Raw genomic sequence first — 22,312 nt, forward strand, 5'->3', positions numbered from 1 at the left:
ATCCGTAGTGGGGAGGTTGTGCATATATGGAAGAGGAAGTATATGGTAACTCTCTACTTTCTGCTCAATGAACCCAAAACTGCTCTAAAGAATGAAGTTTACTAATTTTTTTAAAGGTGCACACAGATCAAAGAATGGCTTCTTTTCAGTAATATCTGTTGTAACACTTTTAGTGCGTTTTTTTCTGCAAAGGGAAAAAAAATGTATGATAAATATTGTGAGGATTTGGGGGTCTGTAATGGAAAATTAACCTAGGTTCTTTGCAAATACTTGTGAAAAGTCAAAGTTAGACTCAGCAGTTATGAAGTTTATAAATGTATGTTTATTTGGATTTTTCCATTGAATATTCACAAGTTCACTGGCATGTTGGAATGAGCTCATACTGGATTGTGTTTGTTATTAGTGTCTCTTCCCAATGTTTCATTTAGTAACACATTGGTAGCTTAAATATTTTTAAAATATTTACATCATGAAATTTGGCAAACTCTGTGAATTAGAGACTTCTTTTTCTTTGGAGAGGGGGTTGAGTCAGTTGTTAAGTACGAGCACACCAGTGAATCAATCCCACTAGCCTTTAAAGTTTCTATTGTGGCATAGGGCCTGTCACATAGTTGGAGTTCAGAAATGTATGTTAAATTGATTAATCAGTTGTATAAAGTGATTTACAGTGATGTTATGATTGAAGCCAAATGAGAGAACTTAGTCACCAAAGGTGGAAGTGCATTTGAGAAAAGAGGGTGAAATGAGAGTTTGATAGAGCATTTCTGGTAGGTAAGATAAGAATTAAAAATTTGGCACATTTTAACAGAAGAACTGAAATGGGAGAGTTCCCTAACCCCCTCCCGGGACTTGTGACAGGGGTGTGGCTCATTTGCTCAGCTGCTTCTAACTCAAATCCCTTATGGGAGGGAGAGCACGCAGGTGAGCAGGTGCAGGAGCCAGGGCAAGCACTTTTGGGCTCCAGCCCCATGTCAGTGTCTAGGGGTGATACAGTGCTCCTTTAGCAGTTGCCATCCGTGGGCAGCTAAGTGTTAACCAGCTCAGTGGAGAGTCAGGGTGACAGCCTTTTTCACCCTACCCTCTTGGTACCTGGGTCCTTGTCCACGATCCAGGATGAATCAGGTCACTCCAACTTGAAGGAAAGTGAATGCTGAGGTTTTATTGAGTGATGGAGGTGGCTCTCAGTGGGATGGGGAGCAGGAAAGGGGATGGAGTGGGAAGATAATCTTCTCCTGAAGCCTGATTGCCTCTGGCTGGGCTTCTGTCCAAAATCATGCTGTCTGAAGTTAAGCCACGTCTATCGGTAGTCTCTGACGCTCAATTGCCTCTTCTCTCCACGTTCAGCTGTTTGTCTTTCCTCTCCTCTGCTATGCCGCTCTGCTGCTCTGCCAGTGGAACTTGGAGTTTATATGGGTACAGGATAGGAGTGTGGCAAGCCAGAGTGGTCTTGGAAAAGGCAACATTTGGATGTGAAAACAGGAATGCCTGTTCTTATTTAGGGCCCTTGGTTTCCAGGCTTGAGGGTGGAGCCCTCACCAGGGACCCCACCCTCTTGCCTCCTGTGCATATCAGAACTAAAATGTAAATTCAACTTTGTGTGTTCTATTGCAAACTGGAGGTGTAAAAGGGAGTCAAGGGTTTTGTATTCTGAAGAGAGTGAGCCAAAAGGTACTTTTTTTTTTTTTAAGAAGAGTAGTGAAGCTCAAAGTCAAAAGGCACAAACTGATGGATAATTGGGTGTATAAGTGGAAGCAGAACGAATGTGGGAGTGTGAAAGAGTGCACTGTTCCCTCCCATCAGGGGACCTGACTGGGTTCCAAGGCTTCATTCTACTTCTTAAGTGGTGCCTTTTTTCTTGCACAAAGAAAAAAGGTAACTTCGCTGTGATCTATGTGCCTAATCAGTGAAACAAAGGTGATGAATTGGAAGGTCATTTCCAGCTGGAAAGTTACATGATTCATGCATGGTTCTTTGAGAGAAAAAAATTGAGTAAGTAGAGGATAAAAAAAAAAAAAAGATAATACTTAGAGTAACAATGTTCATTTTTGCATGTATAAGAAAGAATCCTGAAAATGTTGGTAGACGGAAAAGATCTGAGGTAGAGAGTAAGTTAGAATATTTAAAGGAGGAAGAATATTTATAGACTATAATGAGAAAAAGAATATAAGTAGGGGTACTAAGGTTACAAAGGGATGAAAAAATTATTTCTTAGGAAAAAATAAAAACAATTATTAACAACACACCATCTAGTTGCTGTTCTAAATACTTTGTATAGAACATATCCTTTAATTCTTACAAAAATATAAAAGATAAAAAGCTTTCATTTCTATTTTACAAGAAAGTAACTGGGAGGTTCCTTGTCTAGGAACTGCCATGGAGACAAAGTTTGAACCCCAAATTCTGACTCAAGAATGTGTAGGCTGGTAGGCAGAAGCCTGTGGCTGGCAGCTGTTTGCTCATTCACCAGGCTGGTGACTTAGCCAAGCCATTTACTACTCAGAGTCTCTGGTCCCTTACGCATCAAATAGGAACAATGATTTGTTTCCCATCTAACTTCTTGAGCTATTATGAGGCTTACTTGAGAAACTGTGCCTGTAAAAGGTAAAGTATGATAGACATGTGGTGTATTTTTGTTAAAAATGGACGAACGGTCATTGAAATTTTATTTTAGGGGATAAAAATTAAGGGATTTAATCTGGAATGCCCTGTATTAATCCATTAAAGTAGACAAGGCCATGTGCTGAATATAAATAAATTGTATTGGAAACTTAAGGGGCATGGAAAAGATTTGGACAAATTAATACTGGATAATCCCCAGTAGTATTATATTTTTACTCCAGTTTGATAATGGGAAATTTGCCAGACTATAACAAAGGAAATTCCAGATTATGCTTTAGCAGAGACTTTTGTGTTGGCTTCAGTGCCATTTTGCTTTCTGTCAACATTCATACCATCTTAATATATTAGTGCTGTGTGTCAGACATCAAATTGCACTTACAAGGGAAACAGATTTCTCATGAGATTCTGAACATTAGGATGACAACAACATTGGATACATATACACATGAAAGTTTTTTTTCTCAGTTTTCTTTTTTCTTCTTTGGCCCAAACAAGAAAATGTAGAAATAAAGCCAGAGGGATGTTAGATTTATTTTTGTGATTTGTTTGAACCTGAATATGAATTTGCTTCCATTTTTAATGATGTTGTTTAATCCTTACTACTTTACTTGTGTTTTTCTAATGCAGCAAATCTTAGAAGCCAGGATGAAAGCAAGGGTGGGAAGCATTATTATTACTTTGTTGTTATTTTCTTTGATTTTTTTTTTTTTTTAAAGAGTCTGTATGAGGGGGAAAAAGACACAAAAGGGAAATTATGTCGATGCCCACCCACAGTTCCTCAACTGGAAAGCCCTCCTAAGTTAAAGTAATTAAAGTTGAGCTGGAGGCTGTGTATGTATAAACCCCAGAGATAGCATAAAAACAGCCTTTGGGCATCCTCTGAGACAGAGGATGTTCAATCAGATTCCAAGAACTCAAGAACATGTGTTTTACAAGGGAGAAAGCCAAAATACAAACTTTCCTGTAAGTACTACAAATACCATATGGAAAATTGATCCCATAAACTAAGAAGAAAACATAATAAAGGAATGATTTTTAAATCCCATTATGCCAGTTAAGGGATATATTCCAGTCTTTCAGCCTAATTTCCAAAAAGTACAACCAAATTAAAAGGGAGGATTTGAGTAATAATTCAAGTACCATTTCTGGTTTTCTTAGCAAACCTTTGTACAAATGGCTACCCTGACTTGTTACTTGCAAACTAAATCCTTTTTCAAAACAGAGAGAAAGAGATCATTACTTTCATTGGTTTCCTGTATATATGGTAGTTCAGATTAGTGTTTGTTTTCCTTCAAATAGAGCTGTTGAATGGTAGCAAATTTATCTTGCCTAAGTTGTAGAGAGCTTCCCACTGTGTAGGGATACTTGAGAAGCCATATTGTCTGTATTTGGGAAATTACTTATTGCATTTGTTTACAATTATTAAGGCAGAATAGAGTTCAATGGTGAGATCATAAACTATAATTAACATTAAGTCTGTCCTTACATAAAAGTATTTGTTACATGGTGTTTACTATAATTTCCAAATTATAAGGCAGGAATAATGACATTTGATCAAATCTTATATTTTTCATATGGCTTTATGCTTTGCTTATGGTTTATAATATTTAAATTTTTACTTAATATAAAATAAGTATAATTCAAATATACTTATATTTATTGTCTATTTTAGGTAGTCCTATTATTTCCTGGAAAATTATTTACATTTTACTATTTTGTGCACTTACCTTTTGCAGGGATTTTTAAAAATAAAAAGCCCATTGTTTTTAGCTCATAAAATTATCCCTCTAGAACACATTTGCCTTTATTTCTGTCTTGTACTCTGTGAATACCATGTACTCTGAATCAAATTTTGTATTAATCTTTTCATCAGGATTCCCACAGTATGAAAATAAGGTAAATTTGAACTCTGTACCAGAACAAACACAGGTTTGTGACTTTAACTTATCAAATGAACTTTTTATTTTCCTTAGTAGATCTCTGGGCTGAGAAATCTTTCTTGCTGTAGAATGTATGTAGTTCTAGTCCCAGTGAGAGTACCAGTTTTCATGAGTTTTGACTCTGCACAGACTTTCCAGTCTTAACTTCTTGTCTCACACAGTCTCAGTGCCTAGTGTCCCATGATCCCTGAGCAAACCATAAATGCCAAGCCTTTTTACCATTTGGGCCATGTGCAAAGCTGCCCAAATTGAGCCTCCAGTGTCCATGCAAAGTGAGTTTGCTCTGGCTTTCAGTTTCTTCTCCATGGGTGACATCTATAAGCTTCCCCTTTTAACCTGTAAATTCAATTCCATATGCTCAGATTTATCATTTCAGGTATTTTGTAATAGAAGATTGTGATAATTAATTTTATCTGTCAACTTAACTGGTCTAAGAGATGCCCAGATAGCTGGTAAAATATTATTTCTGGGTGTGTTTGTGAAGGTGTTTCTGGAATAGATTAGCATTTGAATCTGTAGATTGAGTAAAGGTCTGCCTTTGTTGATGTGGGTGAATGTCATCTAATTCCCTGAGGGCCTGAGCAGAAAAAAAGGTAGAGAAAGGGTAAATCTTGCTCTTTTCTTGAGCTGGGGCATCCATCTTCTCCTGACCTTGGACATCACATCTCCTGATTCTTAGACGTTCAGACTCTGAGACTTGTACCAGCAGATTTCCACCCCACCCCCTCAACCCTGGTTCTCATGCTTTTGGTAGGGGGCTGACTTATATCACTGATTTTCCTAGTTCTCCAGCTTACAGGCAACAGATGGTGGGACTTTTCAGCCTCTCATAATTATGTGAGCCAATTCTCTATCTATCTATCTAACTATCTATCTATCTATCTATCTATCCATCCATCCATCCATCCACCCACCCATCTCCTATTGTTTCTGTTTCTCTATAAAATTCTGAATAATGTAAAGAGGCTTCTGTCAGATTTTTGGAAACGAAAGCCCGAAAGGACATTTTCATTTAATTCATAAAGTTGACTTCAAGTACACAAAATTGGACATTCATGACTCACTATCATCATTGTTATGCTATGGCCTTCTTTCATTAGATAAGTCATTTTTATTAAAAATTAGTACCTACCATACAAAATAATACCCAAGATCTTGATATTGTGTAAAAACAATGGTAAACAGCAATGCAGTTGTCAAAATGAAGAAATTTATGGTGAAATGATCAGTAGTAACACCCAGCAATATGCATGGAACCTAGCAACATGCTATTTGTTTTTTTTTTTTTAATGACTTAATTAAAGGGGAAGATTAGGCTAATAATTTAAGCACCAAAAGATTGCAAACATACACACTTTGTAAAGTTATAAAGTTAAAACAAAGCAAGACAATATTGAATACTAGTTTCAGGATGAGGGTTGTATTTGATGATGGTATTATTTTAAATTTGTGCAAATTTATGCAGTGTATGTAAGTCAAGGATTTTAGGGTATGATAATGATATCTTGAAGGCAGGTAGAAGAATGAAACAATGGGGACAGGACAAACCTCATAATTAGGCATATATTATTTTCAAACTCCTTTCTTTTATTTTTTGTTTTTTAACCGTTTATTTTAGGTTAAGGGTATATGAGCAAATTTGTTATAATAGGTAAACTGTGTGTCATGGGGGTTTGGCACACATATAATTTTGTCACCCAAGTAATAAGCATAGTACCTGATGGCTTATTTTTTTCCTGATCATCTCCCTCCTCCTACACTCCATCCTCAAGTAAGCCCCAGTGTCTGTTCTTCTTCTCCCAGTATTATTGTGTTCTCATTGTTCAGCTTCCACTCATAAGCGATGACATGTGTTACTTAGTTTTCTGTTCCTGTGTTAGTTTGCTTAGAATGATGGCCTCCACCTCTATCCATGTTGCTGCAAAGGACATAATCTCATTCTGTTTTATAGCTGCATAGTATTCTATGATATATATGTACCACATTTATTTATCCAGTCTACCATTGAAGGGCATTTAGGTTGATTCCATGTCTTTGCTATTGTGATTAGTGCTGCAGTAAACATATGTGTGCATGTATCTTTATGGTAGAATGATTTATATTATTTTCAGTATATACCCAGTAATGGGATTGCTGGGTTAAATGGTAAGTCTGTTTTAAGTTCCTTGAGAAATTGCTCCACTTATTTCCACAATGGCTGAACTAATTTACACTCCTACCAACAGTATATAAATGTTCCCTCTTCTCAGGAATCTCATCAGCATCTGTTATTTTTTTGACTTTTAATAATAGCCATTCTGACTGGTGGGAGATGATATCTGTGGTTTTGATTTGCATTCATCTAATGATCAGTGATGCTGAGCAGTTTTGCAGTGTTTGTTGGCTGCTTGTATGTCTTCTTTTGAGAAGTGTCTGTTCATGTCCTTTATGCGCTTCTTAATAGAGTTGTTTATCTTTTGCTTGTAAATTTATTTAAGTTTCTTATAGGGGCTGGATATTAGACCTTTGTCAGATGCATACTTTGCAAATATTTTCTCCCATTCTGTAGGCTGCTTGTGTACTCTGTTGATAGTTTATTTTGCTGTGTGGAAGATTTTTAGTTTAATTAGATCATATTTTTCAATTTTTACTTTTGTTGAAATTGCTTTTGATATCTTTATCACGAAATATTTGTTCTTTCCTATGTCCAGTATAATACTGCCTAGGTTGTCTTCCAGGTTTTTATAGTTATGGGCTTTACATTTAAGTCTTTAATCCATCTTGAGTTGATTTTTGTATACAGTATAAGGAAGGGATCCAGATTCACTCTTCTGCGTATGGCTAGCCAGTTATCCCAGCACCATTTATTGAATAGGGAGTCTTTTTCCATTGCTTGTTTTTGTCACCTTCGTGAAAGATCAGATGGTTGTAGTTGTATGTCCTTATTTATGAGCTCTCTATTCTGTTCCATCAGTGTATGTGTCTATTTTTATACCAGTACCATGCTGTTTTGGTTACTGTAGTCCTGCAGTATAGTTTGAAGTCAGGTAGCATGATGCCTCCAGCTTTTTTCTTTTTGCTTAGGATTGCCTTGGCTGTTTGGGCTCTATTATGGTGCCATATAAATTTTAAAATAGTTTTTTTCTAGTTTTGTGAAGAATGTCATTGGTAGTTTAATAGGAATAGCACTGAATCTTTAAATTGTTTTTGCATTTTAATAGTATTATTCTTCCTATTCATGAGCATGGAATGTTTTTTTCATTTGTTTGTGCTATCTCTGATTTCTTTGAGCAGTGTTTCGTAACCCCTTTATTTTCAACTCAAGCAACATTATGTAAAATTTAAATATTACCACACTGCTTTCAGTCCTCTGTGGAAGTTCTTTTTAGTTTGCAGCCCCAAGCAGTTCAGGAGTGTATACCATTTGTGGGATTGCACACAAAAGTGTCTGCTTCAAGCTAGGGAGGTATTAATGTCCCTTTTATAGGCTCCTTATGACAGAAATAACCAGTAATGATGAGATTAATTCATAGCTCCATTATTTCATTTGAGACAGATACACTGGTTAGAGCAGATATTTTATGTTACCATACAAAAATAAACTGACAATATTGAGATAAAGATGTCTCACAAAAATTTCATAACCACAGCATATGCCATTTGTCACAATAACGGATAATTAAACTTTTTGAAGGAAAATCTTATTGTGACTTTAAAGAAAAATATAATTAACAAGGATTTTTAAATTCCCTTTTCTCCAGAGAAAGGAAAGATTATTGAATATTTGGTGAATGTCTGTAAAAGGTAAGATAGTTAAATGGATAAAAAGAACCCTGGAACCAATTGCAAATTAATATTCTCTCCCTAAAGTCCAGAATGTTCTGTGACCTCTGCCTTCTCCCTGGTCTTGGAGTTTTTAGGAATAGACTAATTATTAAATACCTTTTCAATAAAAGCAGGTTAACTTCCAGTCAAGATCACATAGTCCATTTTCTCCCTGCTTCCCTGCCAGACGAAACTGTGAACCCTGGAAATAATACAGGGAGCAACTAGGAAGAGCTTTGAAAGACGGGAAGAATATGTTCTTTTTTGGAACCCCAGGATTTGAGGAACAATAATTGTTCCTCAGTAATTGGCATAGCACCTCACGTCTTCCCACCCAACAGGAGAAGGTAAACCAGACTTTATTTCCTGAGCCCAAATCTAGGAGCAGAAGGCAGCCTACTTAAACTCATTTCTCCTCAGGAGGGAATGGGAATCCTTCTGACAATGTCAGGGATGTCCAAAAAAATCGAGGATTGATCAGGATTTTCACCAACAATAAGCAGCTGTTAGAAGCACTCTCTTGAGACTAGATCTCTTACAAACAGACACCAACGTAGGTAAACTGAACCAGCAAAAGACACCCAACCACTATAAGTGGCCAGCCCTGGGACACCTTTCAACCTCATAGGCCTGAGACTCTCCTCCCCTGCCTAGGGACACTGGGACAGCATAAGACACTGCAAGGGGGAATTCTCAGTACAACAAGAACCTGGCCCAGAAAATGGTCTGTGTCTCCTAAAGGCAAAAGCAATGCTTTTCAACATAAAAAGTGCCTAGTCAAAGAAGCATCTTCATGTATGCCTGTGACTCCTCTCTTCCACCAGCAAACGCTGGGGCAAGTGGGAGTAACTAGAAAGATGCAGACAGAGGCATCAGACTTGGAAGACACTTTGTCCCTGTGGGTTTCAGATCCACCTCTTGATGGAACGACACCCAGGGGGCTGGATTGGGAAAATCCTTTTTACCGCCTCAGAAAGGACCAAAAGTGAACAGCAAAAGTCCCAGTGGCACCAGATATACAAACTGGACTGAAATAACCTTGCAAAGCATCTGATAATTAAACTAGTCTTTGGGAACACAGCTCACGAAAGTGAGCAATGCCCTGTGTGTTAAACCTAAACATGACAGCTGTTGCTACAAAACAATTTAACGAGGACCCAGAATCTTTTTATATAAGAGACAAAATATTCAAGATACAATAGAAAATCACCTGTAATACAAAGAAGTAAGAAAATCACAAATGGAATGAGAAAAAGCAATCAATTGACTTCAGCACTGAGTTTAATCAGATTTTGAAATTGTCTAAGAAGGATTTTAAAACATTTGTCATCAATATACTTCAATGTATAAATACACATTAAGTATCAGTATGGAATACAACTAAAATAGTACATAAAATTAAATTTATATCAGTAAATGCTAAAAATGAGTAAAGTTTCAAATTAATCATCTAAATTACTATGTCAAGAAACTAGAAAACCAAAAACAAACTAAAAATAAGAAGACTGTCAAGCTTGGTCCATCTGCTAGACCATTTTACGTACCCATCAACAAAGTGTGAGTGATTCAGCTCCACAACATCCTCACCTGCATTTGGTGTTGTCACTATTTTTATTTTAGTCACTCTGATAAATGTGTAGTGGTATCTCATTATGGTTTTAATTTGCATTTCCTTAGAGACTAATAAAATGTTGAGCATCTCTTCCTATTCTTATTTGCTTAAACTATGCTTATTTGCTCAAATGACCACATTTCTTTTATTCTTTAATATAGGAATGCTGTTTATACCTAATACTGACCTGCCATTTGTATTTATCAACCTATCTGTCCTTCTTCATTTAACTTTCAACCTCTCTGTGTCCTCATATTTTTGCTATGTGAAAAGCTCTTTGTGTAACTCTGTAGTCTAATTTTTAAACTCAATATTGTGGTCTGTATTTTTTTCATTGGCAACTGAGTACATTTACATTTATTGTAGTTGTTGATATATCCAAATTTGACTTTTATGATCTTAGTTGTACTTTCTAAAACCTTTGTCTTTTGTTCCTTTTCTTATTTTTTTTCCCTTTTTGGTACACTGAATTCTTTTCTGTTTTTTCCCTCCACTGGTTTCAAAATAATACATTATATTTTTATCAGTTAGTGGCCATCCTGAAAATTTTTCTTGAACCAGTCAGAATGAATCCATTGAATAGATAAAAACCTTACTCATTTGAACAGGCAAAATTTAATATAAAGAATTTTACATAAAAAGTACAAGTAAGATTATACAAGTTAATTCAAATATATTGAGAACCACAACGAATGTAAATAAATGCAACTTGCCAATTTAAAAATGCAGACCGTAAAATAATATACAGTTTAAAATTCAATATAAAGATGTGTTAACTAATAAATGATAGTTAATTACAAAGGTGCTATAAGAAAACACTAAGTGTTTCAAAAATACCAACTATAAAAGAATAGCTACTAACTCTAGGCTCAGAAAGAAAGGACAGTGAAAGCACTAAAAGATTAGGAGAGGGCCTCCCTCTCTAAGGCTGAGAATATTACCTCTGGAGGAGGGTGTAGCTACTACAAGAACATGCAGCCTCTTCATGGTAAAGAAAACTGCCAGAAGGTTCTGGCCTGAACTGATCTTTAGAAACAGACAGAGTACCTTGAAGACACAGCTGGCATTGCCAGGAAAGTAGTCCACCAATGCTGCTCTGAGACCATGCCTGAGGTTGTAGGTCAAACTGCCAGTGGAAGTCATTTCCTGGAGTTGCTTGGAAGCTGCTAGGTGGGGAATGTGAGCTGATAGTGGGTAGGACACAGTCTGAGGATTACTGGAATCCCATGACAAAAATGAATAAACAAATATATGTACATAATGATTATAATAAATGGAGGATTTTAACTTGGAAGAGAGGCATACTTCTGAGGGTTTTTCTTGGTACTGTAACTCCAGAACTCTCTTTTCACAAAGCCTAGAACTATATCAGTTAGTAAAGAGAAATGTTCAAAAGTTAGAGTGCTCCAGATTCACAATCAGGGCAAAAAGAGTGATCTGAAGCTGAAAGACAGTAATTGGAAAACTGGTATAAAAGCTTAACAAACATTCGTATTAAATACTGAAAGTTTCTCCCGGTCAACTTCAAAATCTTACAATGGTTAAATTACCTTTGTCTCTTTGATATACATATGATTAATATGTATTTCAATGTTTGTAGTTTTAGTAACACTATTTACTTATTTTTATTATCATTGATTGTAAGCAGAAATGGAAAGTTGTATGTTTAGATGTACCAACACATTGCCCCATTTCTTTGCTTTTCATTCTTTCTTCAAGTTCAGACATTCCTTCTGTGATGATTTTTTCTTTTCTTCAAATAAATATGTATAAATGCCTTTAGAATGTAGGAATAGTAATGATAAACTCTTTTTTCATTTCATTTAATATTTTATTTTAAATATTCTTGAAATATAATGTAATTAACACAAATTAATAGTAGCAATCATTGAGAAGTCTGCAAATACTACTTCTGTTAATAACTTTTCTTCTTTAGTGTTAGTTTTATGATGTGTCCTGATATCGATTCTTTTTTAGGTATATTGCATCAACTACCTTCTGCTTTCTATATCTGTGAATTTATCTGTTCTTAAAAATATATGGTCACCATGCTTTCAAACAGTACATATTTTCCTTCCTTTTTGTTCTGTAGAACTTGGATACCAGTTAGACATGAGACACTCTCATTTGATTCTCCATTTCTCTTAATCATTCCTTTTTATTTGTATTTCCTTTGTACTGCATTCTGCGTAATTTCTTTACATTTACGTTTCAATTTAATGATTATTCATTGACTATGTTTTGTCTACTGTTAACCTATTCATTGTGTTAAACCATTTTTTTAAATTTCCAAAAGTTACATTTCATTCTTTTTAAATATGCTTGGATCATTTTTTATAGTCTCTGCTTCATTTTCCTGATAGTCTATGTTTTGCTTTTTAATCATTTTATATTTATCTCTTAATAGTTTAAATATATGAAGCACTTAGAGGCCTAGAATCCTATCGGTTGTGTTAGCAAATGCTCATTTAATGGGACATTTTCCTCTATGAGATCTTTGGTTTTGATTCATATATGAGCGATCTAATGGGAATCCTGGAGTGAAAGTTAAGGATGCTTTCTTCCAAAAAGAGCTTACTGTTTGCTTCTGTTTTGAAACAGGGCTCACTACCCATTAAAAACTACTGTAATCTTCTTCAAGGAGCCTTCTGTACCTGGTTTTCAGCTCTCTCATTTCCTGCTGCTTCAAATCTGAACCTCAGGATCGAAGTGCTGATAAAGTCACTGGCCAGCTTTATCATTTACTTACAAATTTGAGTTGCAATTTCTCTCTCTCTTTCTTTTTTAAAAAAAATTTATCCTGACCATAAAATATCAATACTATATATCCCATGGTATACATTAATCATAATATTTTATCTAGAACCTCTTTATTTGTAGCAGTACAGCCATTCAGAGCTGCTGATCTGACTACCATCAAAAGCAAAATTCTCAAATAGATTTTTTGATTACTTTAATTCAATTAATATATGCTGGTGATAGTACTAAAACCTGCTGTTTGGAAATCATTGGTGCACACAGTCAACGTATTTAAGAATATTTTAGAGTGAAAAATTATGTATTTTGATTACAAATTTTAAAGAATTATCCCCCACTCTTCTTAACTTTTTATCTGATGAGCATCATCATTTTTTTCTGAGTTTCCATTTGAGATTTTTAAAGGTTTTTTTAAAAAATATACTGATATATAAAATTTAAAGAGATACTTGAGTGTATGTTCCAGATGATTTGCTTTAATTGCTACCTAAATATTTTCTCCATGCAGATAAAAAATTTTGTTCTCACTAACTTAGTAAAAATGGGAACCCAAATCCAAGAGCTACATTGATGTGGACAACAGATTGTTGACTTTAGACCTCTACTGAAATTTCATGAAAACTAAATGAAACTTATCATATGAATAGTAGTGCTAATATAGATATTGTAGATTTAGATTATTAGTCTGCAAAGTTGAATCATGACTTGTATCATATTATGTATCATACATTATCCATCATACTAGTGTTAGAAAAAATAAAGCCATAAAGCACTCACAAAATATAGTTAAGAGTGGAAAATCTGTCACTTTACAAAAGGCAAATACAAAATTCATATAACAAATAGAAATACTTGAACAAAAATCTAATTGGGGAATTGGAACAATTTAGGAATCCATAACTATCATTTTGCATCTTGAACTCTACTGCAAAGACTTAGAATTTTCCATCAAATCCTCAACCGTATTTTCTAGTATTTATTGGACAATTCACTGAAACAGTGACCTTACACATCCTGCACATCACAATCAGATGAGTAGCTTGCTCAAAACAAATTGTTGGAACCCATCATTGGCCTATAAAATTAGAATCCTTGGAAAGCTGGTATTTTTAATTTTTAAGAATTTAAGAAAATTCCAGAACAGAGAATTCAAAAACAGTAGACTAGATAATCTCTAACTTAATTCTTATACTCAAATTATGTGAAATAAATTGGATCTTAACCAACAATTGGACATATATTGATGTAGTAAAATTAAAATAGAAACATAATTATTTAAAGGATTTGAGGATTTCCTTTTATTATTATTATTATTATTATTATTATTATTATTATTATACTTTAAGTTCTAGGGTACATGTGCATAACGCGCAGGTTTCTTACATATGTATACTTGTGCCATGTTGCTGTGCTGCACCCATCAACTCGTCAGCACCCATCAACTCGTCATTTACATCAGGTATAATTGCGAATGCAATCTCTCCCCCCCTCCCCCCTCCCCATGATAGGCCCCGGCGTGTGATGTTCCCCTTCCCGAGTCCAAGTGATCTCATTGTTCACTTCCCACCTATGACTGAGAACATGCAGTGTTTGGTTTTCTGTTCTTGTGATAGTTTGCTAAGAATGATGGTTTCCAGCTGCATCCATGTCCCTACAAAGGACACAAACTCATCCTTTTTTTTGGCCGCATAGTATTCCATGGTGTATATGTGCCACATTTTCTTAATCCAGTCTGTCACTGATGGACATTTGGGTTGATTCCAAGTCTTTGCTATTGTGAATAGTGCCGCAATAAACATACGTGTGCATGTGTCTTTATAGCAGCATGATTTATAATCCTTTGGGTATATACCCAGTAATGGGATGGCTGGGTCATATGGTACATCTAGTTCTAGATCTTTGAGGAATCGCCATACTGTTTTCCATAATGATTGAACTAGTTTACAATCCCACCAACAGTGTAAAAGTGTTCCTATTTCTCCACATCCTCTCCAGCACCTGTTGTTTCCTGACTTTTTAATGATCGCCATTCTAACTGGTGTGAGATGGTATCTCATTGTGGTTTTGATGTGCATTTCTCTGATGGCGAGTGATGATGAGCATTTTTTCATGTGTCTGTTGGCTGTATGAATCTCCTCTTTTGAGAAATGTCTGTTCATATCCTTTGCCCACTTTTTGATGGGGTTGTTTGTTTTTTTCTTGTAAATTTGTTTGAGTTCTTTGTAGGTTCTGGATATTAGCCCTCTGTCAGATGAGTAGATGGCAAAAATTTTCTCCCATTCTATAGGTTGCCTGTTCACTCTGATGGTAGTTTCTTTTGCTGTGCAGAAGCTCTTTAGTTTAATTAGATCCCATTTGTCAATTTTGACTTTTGCTGCTGTTGCTTTTGGTGTTTTAGACATGAAGTCTTTGCCCATGCCTATGTTCTGAATGGTACTACCTAGGATTTCTTCTAGGATTTTTATGGTATTAAGTCTAACATTTAAGTCTCTAATCCATCTTGAATTAATTTTCGTATCAGGAGTGAGGAAAGGATCCAGTTTCAGCTTTCTACTTATGGCTAGCCAATTTTCCCAGCACCATTTATTAAATAGGGAATCCTTTCCCCATTTCTTGTTTCTCTCAGGATTGTCAAAGATCAGATGGCTGTAGATGTGTGGTATTATTTCTGAGGACTCTGTTCTGTTCCATTGGTATATATCTCTGTTTTGGTACCAGTACCATGCTGTTTTGGTTACTGTAGCCTTGTAGTATAGTTTGAAGTCAGGTAGCGTGATGCCTCCAGCTTTATTCTTTTGACTTAGGATTGTCTTGGCAATGCGGGCTCTTTTTTGGTTCCATATGAACTTTAAAGCAGTTTTTTCCAATTCTGTGAAGAAACTTATTGGTAGCTTGATGGGGATGGCATTGAATCTATAAATTACCTTGGGCAGTATGGCCATTTTCACGATATTGATTCTTCCTATCCATGAGCATGGTATGTTCTTCCATTTGTTTGTGTCCTCTTTGATTTCACTGAGCAGTGGTTTGTAGTTCTCCTTGAAGAGGTCCTTTACATCCCTTGTAAGTTGGATTCCTAGATATTTTATTCTCTTTGAAGCAATTGTGAATGGAAGTTCATTCATGATTTGGTTCTCTGTCTGTTACTGGTGTATAAGAATGCTTGTGATTTTTGCACATTAATTTTGTATCCTGAGACTTTGCTGAAGTTGCTTATCAGCTTAAGGAGATTTTGGGCTGAGACAATGGGGTTTTCTAAATATACAATCATGTCATCTGCAAACAGGGACAATTTGACGACTTCTTTTCCTAACTGAATACCCTTGATTTCTTTCTCTTGCCTGATTGCCCTAGCCAGAACTTCCAACACTATGTTGAATAGGAGTGGTGAGAGAGGGCATCCCTGTCTTGTGCCAGTTTTCAAAGGGAATTTTTCCAGTTTTTGCCCATTCAGTATGATATTGGCTGTGGGTTTGTCATAAATAGCTCTTATGAATTTGAGGTACGTTCCATCAATACCGAATTTATTGAGTGTTTTTAGCATGAAGGGCTGTTGAATTTTGTCAAAGGCCTTTTCTGCATCAATTGAGATAATCATGTGGTTCTTGTCTTTGGTTCTGTTTATATGCTGGATTACGTTTATTGATTTGTGAATGTTGAACCAGGCTTGCATCCCAGGGATGAAGCCCACTTGATCATGGTGGATAAGCTTTTTGATGTGCTGCTGAATCCGGTTTGCCAGTATTTTATTGAGGATTTTTGCATCGATGTTCATCAGGGATATTGTCTAAAATTCTCTTTTTTTGTTGTGTCTCTGCCAGGCTTTGGTATCAGGATGATGTTGGCCTCCTAAAATGAGTTAGGGAGGATTCCCTCTTTTTCTATTGATTGGAATAGTTTCAGAAGGAATGGTATCAGCTCCTCCTTGTACCTCTGGTAGAATTCAGCTGTGAATCCATCTGGTCCTGGACTTTTTTTGGTTGGTAGGCTATTAATTATTGCCTCAATTTCAGAGCCTGCTATTGGTCTATTCAGGGATTCAACTTCTTCCTGGTTTAGTCTTGGAAGAGTGTAAGTGTCCAGGAAATTATCCATTTCCTCCAAATTTTCTAGTTTATTTGTGTAGAGGTGTTTATAGTATTCTCTGATGGTAGTTTGTATTTCTGTGGGGTTGGTGGTGATATCCCCTTTATCATTTTCTATTGCATCTATTTGATTCTTCTCTCTTTTCTTCTTTATTAGTCTTGCTAGCAGTCTGTCAATTTTGTTGATCTTTTCAAAAAACCAACTCCTGGATTCATTGATTTTTTGGAGGGTTTTTTGTGTCTCTATCTCCTTCAGTTCTGCTCTGATCTTAGTTATTTCTTGCCTTCTGCTAGCTTTCGAATGTGTTTGCTCTTGCTTCTCTAGTTCTTTTAATTGTGATGTTAGAGTGTCAATTTTAGATCTTTCTTGCTTTCTCTTGTGGGCATTTAGTGCTATAAATTTCCCTCTACACACTGCTTTAAATGTGTCCCAGAGATTCTGGTATGTTGTATCTTTGTTCTCATTGGTTTCAAAGAACACATTTATTTCTGCCTTCATTTCGTTATGTACCCAATAGTCATTCAGGAGCAGGTTGTTCAGTTTCCATGTAGTTGAGGGGTTTTGATTCAGTTTCTTAGTCCTGAGTTCTAGTTTGATTGCACTGTGGTCTGAGAGACAGTTTGTTATAATTTCTGTTCTTGTACATTTGCTGAGGAGTGCTTTACTTCCAATTATGTGGTCAATTTTGGAAGAAGTGCGATGTGGTGCTGAGAAGAATGTATATTTTGTTGAATTGGGGTGGAGAGTTCTATAGATGTCTATTAGGTCTGCTTGCTGCAGAGATGAGTTCAATTCCTGGATATCCTTGTTAACTTTCTGTCTCGTTGATCTGTCTAATGTTGACAGTGGAGTGTTGAAGTCTCCCATTATTATTGTATGGGAGTCTAAGTCTCTTTGTAAGTCTCTAAGGACTTGCTTTATGAATCTGGGTGCTCCTGTATTGGGTGCATATATATTTAGGATAGTTAGCTCTTCCTGTTGAATTGATCCCTTTACCATTATGTAATGGCCTTCTTTGTCTCTTTTGATCTTTGATGGTTTAAAGTCTATTTTATCAGAGACTAGTATTGCAACCCCTGCTTTTTTTTGTTCTCCATTTGCTTGGTAAATCTTCCTCCATCCCTTTATTTTGAGCCTATGTATGTCTCTGCATGTGAGATGGGTCTTCTGAATACAGCAGACTGATGGGTCTTGACTCTTTATCCAGTTTGCCAGTCTGTGTCTTCTAATTGGAGCATTTAGTCCATTTACATTTAAGGTTAATATTGTTATGTGTGAACTTGATCCTGCCATTATGATATTAACTGGTTATTTTGCTCGTTAGTTGATGCAGTTTCTTCCTAGCCTCGATGGTCTTTACATTTTGGCATGTTTTTGCAATGGCTGGTACCAGTTGTTCCTTTCCATGTTTAGTGCTTCCTTCAGGGTCTCTTGTAAGGCAGGCCTAGTGGTGACAAAATCTCTAAGCATTTGCTTATCTGTAAAGGATTTTATTTCTCCTTCACTTATGAAACTTAGTTTGGCTGGATATGAAATTCTGGGTTGAAAATTCTTTTCTTTAAGAATGTTGAATATTGGCCCCCACTCTCTTCTGGCTTGTAGAGTTTCTGCCGAGAGATCTGCTGTTAGTCTGATGGGCTTCCCTTTGTGGGTAACCCGACCTTTCTCTCTAGCTGCCCTTAAGATTTTTTCCTTCATTTCAACTTTGGTGAATCTGGCAATTATGTGTCTTGGAGTTGCTCTTCTCGAGGAGTATCTTTGTGGCGTTCTCTGTATTTCCTGGATTTGAATGTTGGCCTGCCCTACTATGTTGGGGAAGTTCTCCTGGATGATATCCTGAAGAGTGTTTTCCAACTTGGTTCCATTTTCCCCCTCACTTTCAGGCACCCCAATCAGATGGAGATTTGGTCTTTTTACATAATCCCATACTTCTTGCAGGCTTTGTTCATTTCTTTTTCTTCTTTTTTCTTTTGGTTTCTCTTCTCGCTTCATTTCATTCATTTGATCCTCAATCGCTGATACTCTTTCTTCCAGTTGATCGAGTCAGTTACTGAAGCTTGTGCATTTGTCACGTATTTCTCGTGTCATGGTTTTCATCTCTTTCATTTCATTTATGACCTTCTCTGCATTAATTACTCTATCAATTCTTCCACTTTTTTTTCAAGATTTTTAGTTTCTTTGCGCTGGGTACGTAATTCCTCCTTTAGCTCTGAGAAGTTTCATGGACTGAAGCCTTCTTCTCTCATCTCGTCAAAGTCATTCTCCGTCCAGCTTTGATCCGTTGCTGGCGATGAGCTGCGCTCCTTTGCCGGGGGAGATGCGCTCTTATTTTTTGAATTTCCAGCTTTTCTGCCCTGCTTTTTCCCCATCTTTGTGGTTTTATCTGCCTCTGGTCTTTGATGATGGTGACGTACTGATGGGGTTTTGGTGTAGGTGTCCTTCCTGTTTGATAGTTTTCCTTCTAACAGTCAGGACCCTCAGCTGTAGGTCTGTTGGAGATTGCTTGAGGTCCACTCCAGACCCTGTTTGCCTGGGTATCAGCAGCAGAGGCTGCAGAAGACAGAATATTGCTGAATAGCGAGTGTACCTGTCTGATTCTTGCTTTGGAAGCTTCCTCTCAGGGGTGTACTCCACCCTGTGAGGTGTGGGGTGTTAGACTGCCCCTAGTGGGGGATGTCTCCCAGTTAGGCTACTCAGGGGTCAGGGACCCACTTGAACAGGCAGTCTGTCCCTTCTCAGATCTCAACCTCCGTGTTGGGAGATCCACTGCTCTCTTCAAAGCTGTCAGACAGAGTCGTTTGCGTCTGCAGAGGTTTCTGCTGCTTTTGTTGTTGTTTGGTTGTGCCCTGTCCCCAGAGGTGGAGTCTACAGAGGTAGGCAGGTTTCCTTGAGCTGCTGTGAGATCCACCCAGTTCGAGCTTCCCAGCGGCTTTGTTTACCTTCTTAAGCCTCAGCAATGGTGGGCGCCCCGCCCCCAGCCTCGCTACTGCCTTGCTGGTAGATCGCAGACTGCTGTGCTAGCAATGAGGGAGGCTCCGTGGGCATGGGACCCTCCTGGCCAGGTGTGGGATACAATCTCCTGGTGTGCCCGTTTGCTTAAAGCGCAGTATTGGGGTGGGAGTTACCCGATTTTCCAGGTGTTGTGTGTCTCAGTTCCCCTGGCTAGGAAAAGGGATTCCCTTCCCCCTTGCGCTTCCCAGGTGAGGCGATGCCTCGCCCTGCTTCAGCTCTCGCTGGTCGGCCTGCAGCAGCTGACTAGCACCGATTGTCCGGCACTCCCTAGTGAGATGAACCCAGTACCTCAGTTGAAAATGCAGAAATCACCAGTCTTCTGTGTCGCTCGCGCTGGGAGTTGGAGACTGGAGCTGTTCCTATTCGGCCATCTTGCTCCGCCCCCCTCTGAGGATTTCTTATGTAGCCATTTATAATGGCAAAAAAGCAAAGAATAATAAATTGTAATTTTTTCCTAGCTGAAGATGAATTTCTGTACTGTATTTCTCCCCTACTTCCTGTAAGAATTCTTTTCTAACTGCTATCTCTTTCTGTGCTCTAAAAACACTCAGGTGATTGATTTAGCATACAGAATTTTTTAAAGATTTAATACATAAATGTTTTATCTCACAACTAGAATGTTCATTTTTTGGAGTCAGGCATATTGCCATATGGTATTGTTTTTCCACAATTTCTAGAACAATATTTAAAAAGTGTACAAACACATTATTAATGTACAGTAGTTTTATATTATGATTATATGTACAATTACATATGTAATACTGCAATTATATTTAAATATGATTTTTTTATTTAGCAGAGAGCATGTTACATTTATGAACAAAAACAATCAAGCTACTATTTTCCAGTTTAGGAATTTGGGAATTCTTTGGTTTGATTGATTGTGCACCACTGTACCAGAAATGCCTTCTGGGATCTCCTTCCTTTCCAAGTCACAGCTTATGCTTTTCACCAGAGATCATAGCTATTCTCATTTATAGGAATAATAAGTGTACTATATTGTTCTCCATTTGTTTTGAAACAAGAAAAAGCACTTATCTTGCCTTTACACAAAGACATCTCCCTCACTCTTCTGTCCATGTCTTAAAAATACATAATTAGGGTTTTATAATTAGCATTTTATTCTCTGGTATCCCCAAGTATCCCCCTATGTGCATATGTATCTATAACCACAAACACACACACAATTATAAATATATACAATTATATATGTGCAAATATATATTTGTATAAGTATAAATAAACATATAAATATAGACATACAAATATATATCTAAATATAACAGGTATAATATATACACATAGATATGTATATAAATACATATATATGCATATATACATACCAAAAGATAGAGAGAGACATCTATAGGGACAAGAGCATAAATGCCAATAGAAAAAGAAACGTCTTTCGATGTTAAACACATTTACTTGAACTGTGTTTGGAAATGATGAGGCTTTAATTCCATATATATAAATTTAGTAGGGAAGAAGACATGAATAGTTAGAAAAGATTTGAGTAGCTACATTTTTAAAAGCCCCTCAAATTTTGTTGTACAGACCAGTTGATGACTTCTAATCTAGAAAATCTCTAAATTTCTTCTAACTTTCAAAGTCAATAAAATAATTTTAGTTTACATTAATTAATAACTACATTACATTTATTCTTAAATATGTATAATAAAATCCTAAATTTAGAGAATTTTATCTGATTATTCAAAACGTAAACAAGTCAAAAATATTTATATGAGATTATAGTAAATTTCTGAATGTTCCTTCCTGTTAGTCTTCTATAAACTGTTTCTTAACTGTTATCACTGTGTCTTCTGAACTTTAATAGTAACATTGGGGTTAGCACATCGTTTTTGTTTCATGTTTCCAGTTCTATCTTATCAAATAGAAACAAGCTCCTTGAGTTTAACCACTATGGTATACACTAACGTTGATTATTAAAGTTCTAGTTAAAACTAAAACATTGTATCACTTTAAATAATAGAAGTTGCCCAGGTTAAGTACTAATTTCAACAAGAATATAAGCAAACTAGTTTATGTTAACAAGAATGTAAAGAATCATTTTATGTTAAATTAGTAATGTATAAATTTAAAAGTGATGGTGTTTGTAATCTTTATAATATATAATAAGTATTCTTCACGTTTGAAGATGGGTTTGTTTTTGAGAGATTTTGTGTCAAATATAATTAAAAATAACATTAAATACAATGGGATTCTTTAATAGAGTTGAGTATTTTATGAACTGAAAAATTTACTAATTTTACCTGATTTGGGAAATTTAGAATTCCATTTTGTTTTTTATGGTTGGTAAATATATAGGTAGAGACCAAAATAAAAACTTCAAGAACTTGTCACCAACTTATATGTGATATAAAAAAAGAATATTACATTCAAAGAGTTTTGCCAAAATTATCACCATTTAGTCTATTAATCTATGAGAACCAAAATTTTAAAACACTAAGGGTAATATATA

At 36.1% G+C, this 22,312-nt stretch overlaps 1 protein-coding gene across 1 annotated transcript in view; it reads left to right on the top strand.

Annotated features, from left to right (window-relative positions):
• LOC140709570 (desmocollin-2-like) overlaps nucleotides 1-22,312 on the top strand; it is a 48,916-nt gene that overhangs the window by 21,338 nt on the left and 5,266 nt on the right. The window contains exon 4 of the mRNA XM_073008659.1: nucleotides 8,551-8,710. Within this exon, the coding sequence (XP_072864760.1) occupies nucleotides 8,551-8,562 (12 nt within the window). The 3' untranslated portion in view covers nucleotides 8,563-8,710. The remainder of the gene's footprint in view (nucleotides 1-8,550; nucleotides 8,711-22,312) is intronic.

The sequence above is a fragment of the Chlorocebus sabaeus genome, chromosome 21, assembly GCF_047675955.1.
Source record: "Chlorocebus sabaeus isolate Y175 chromosome 21, mChlSab1.0.hap1, whole genome shotgun sequence".
NCBI lineage: Eukaryota > Metazoa > Chordata > Mammalia > Primates > Cercopithecidae > Chlorocebus > Chlorocebus sabaeus.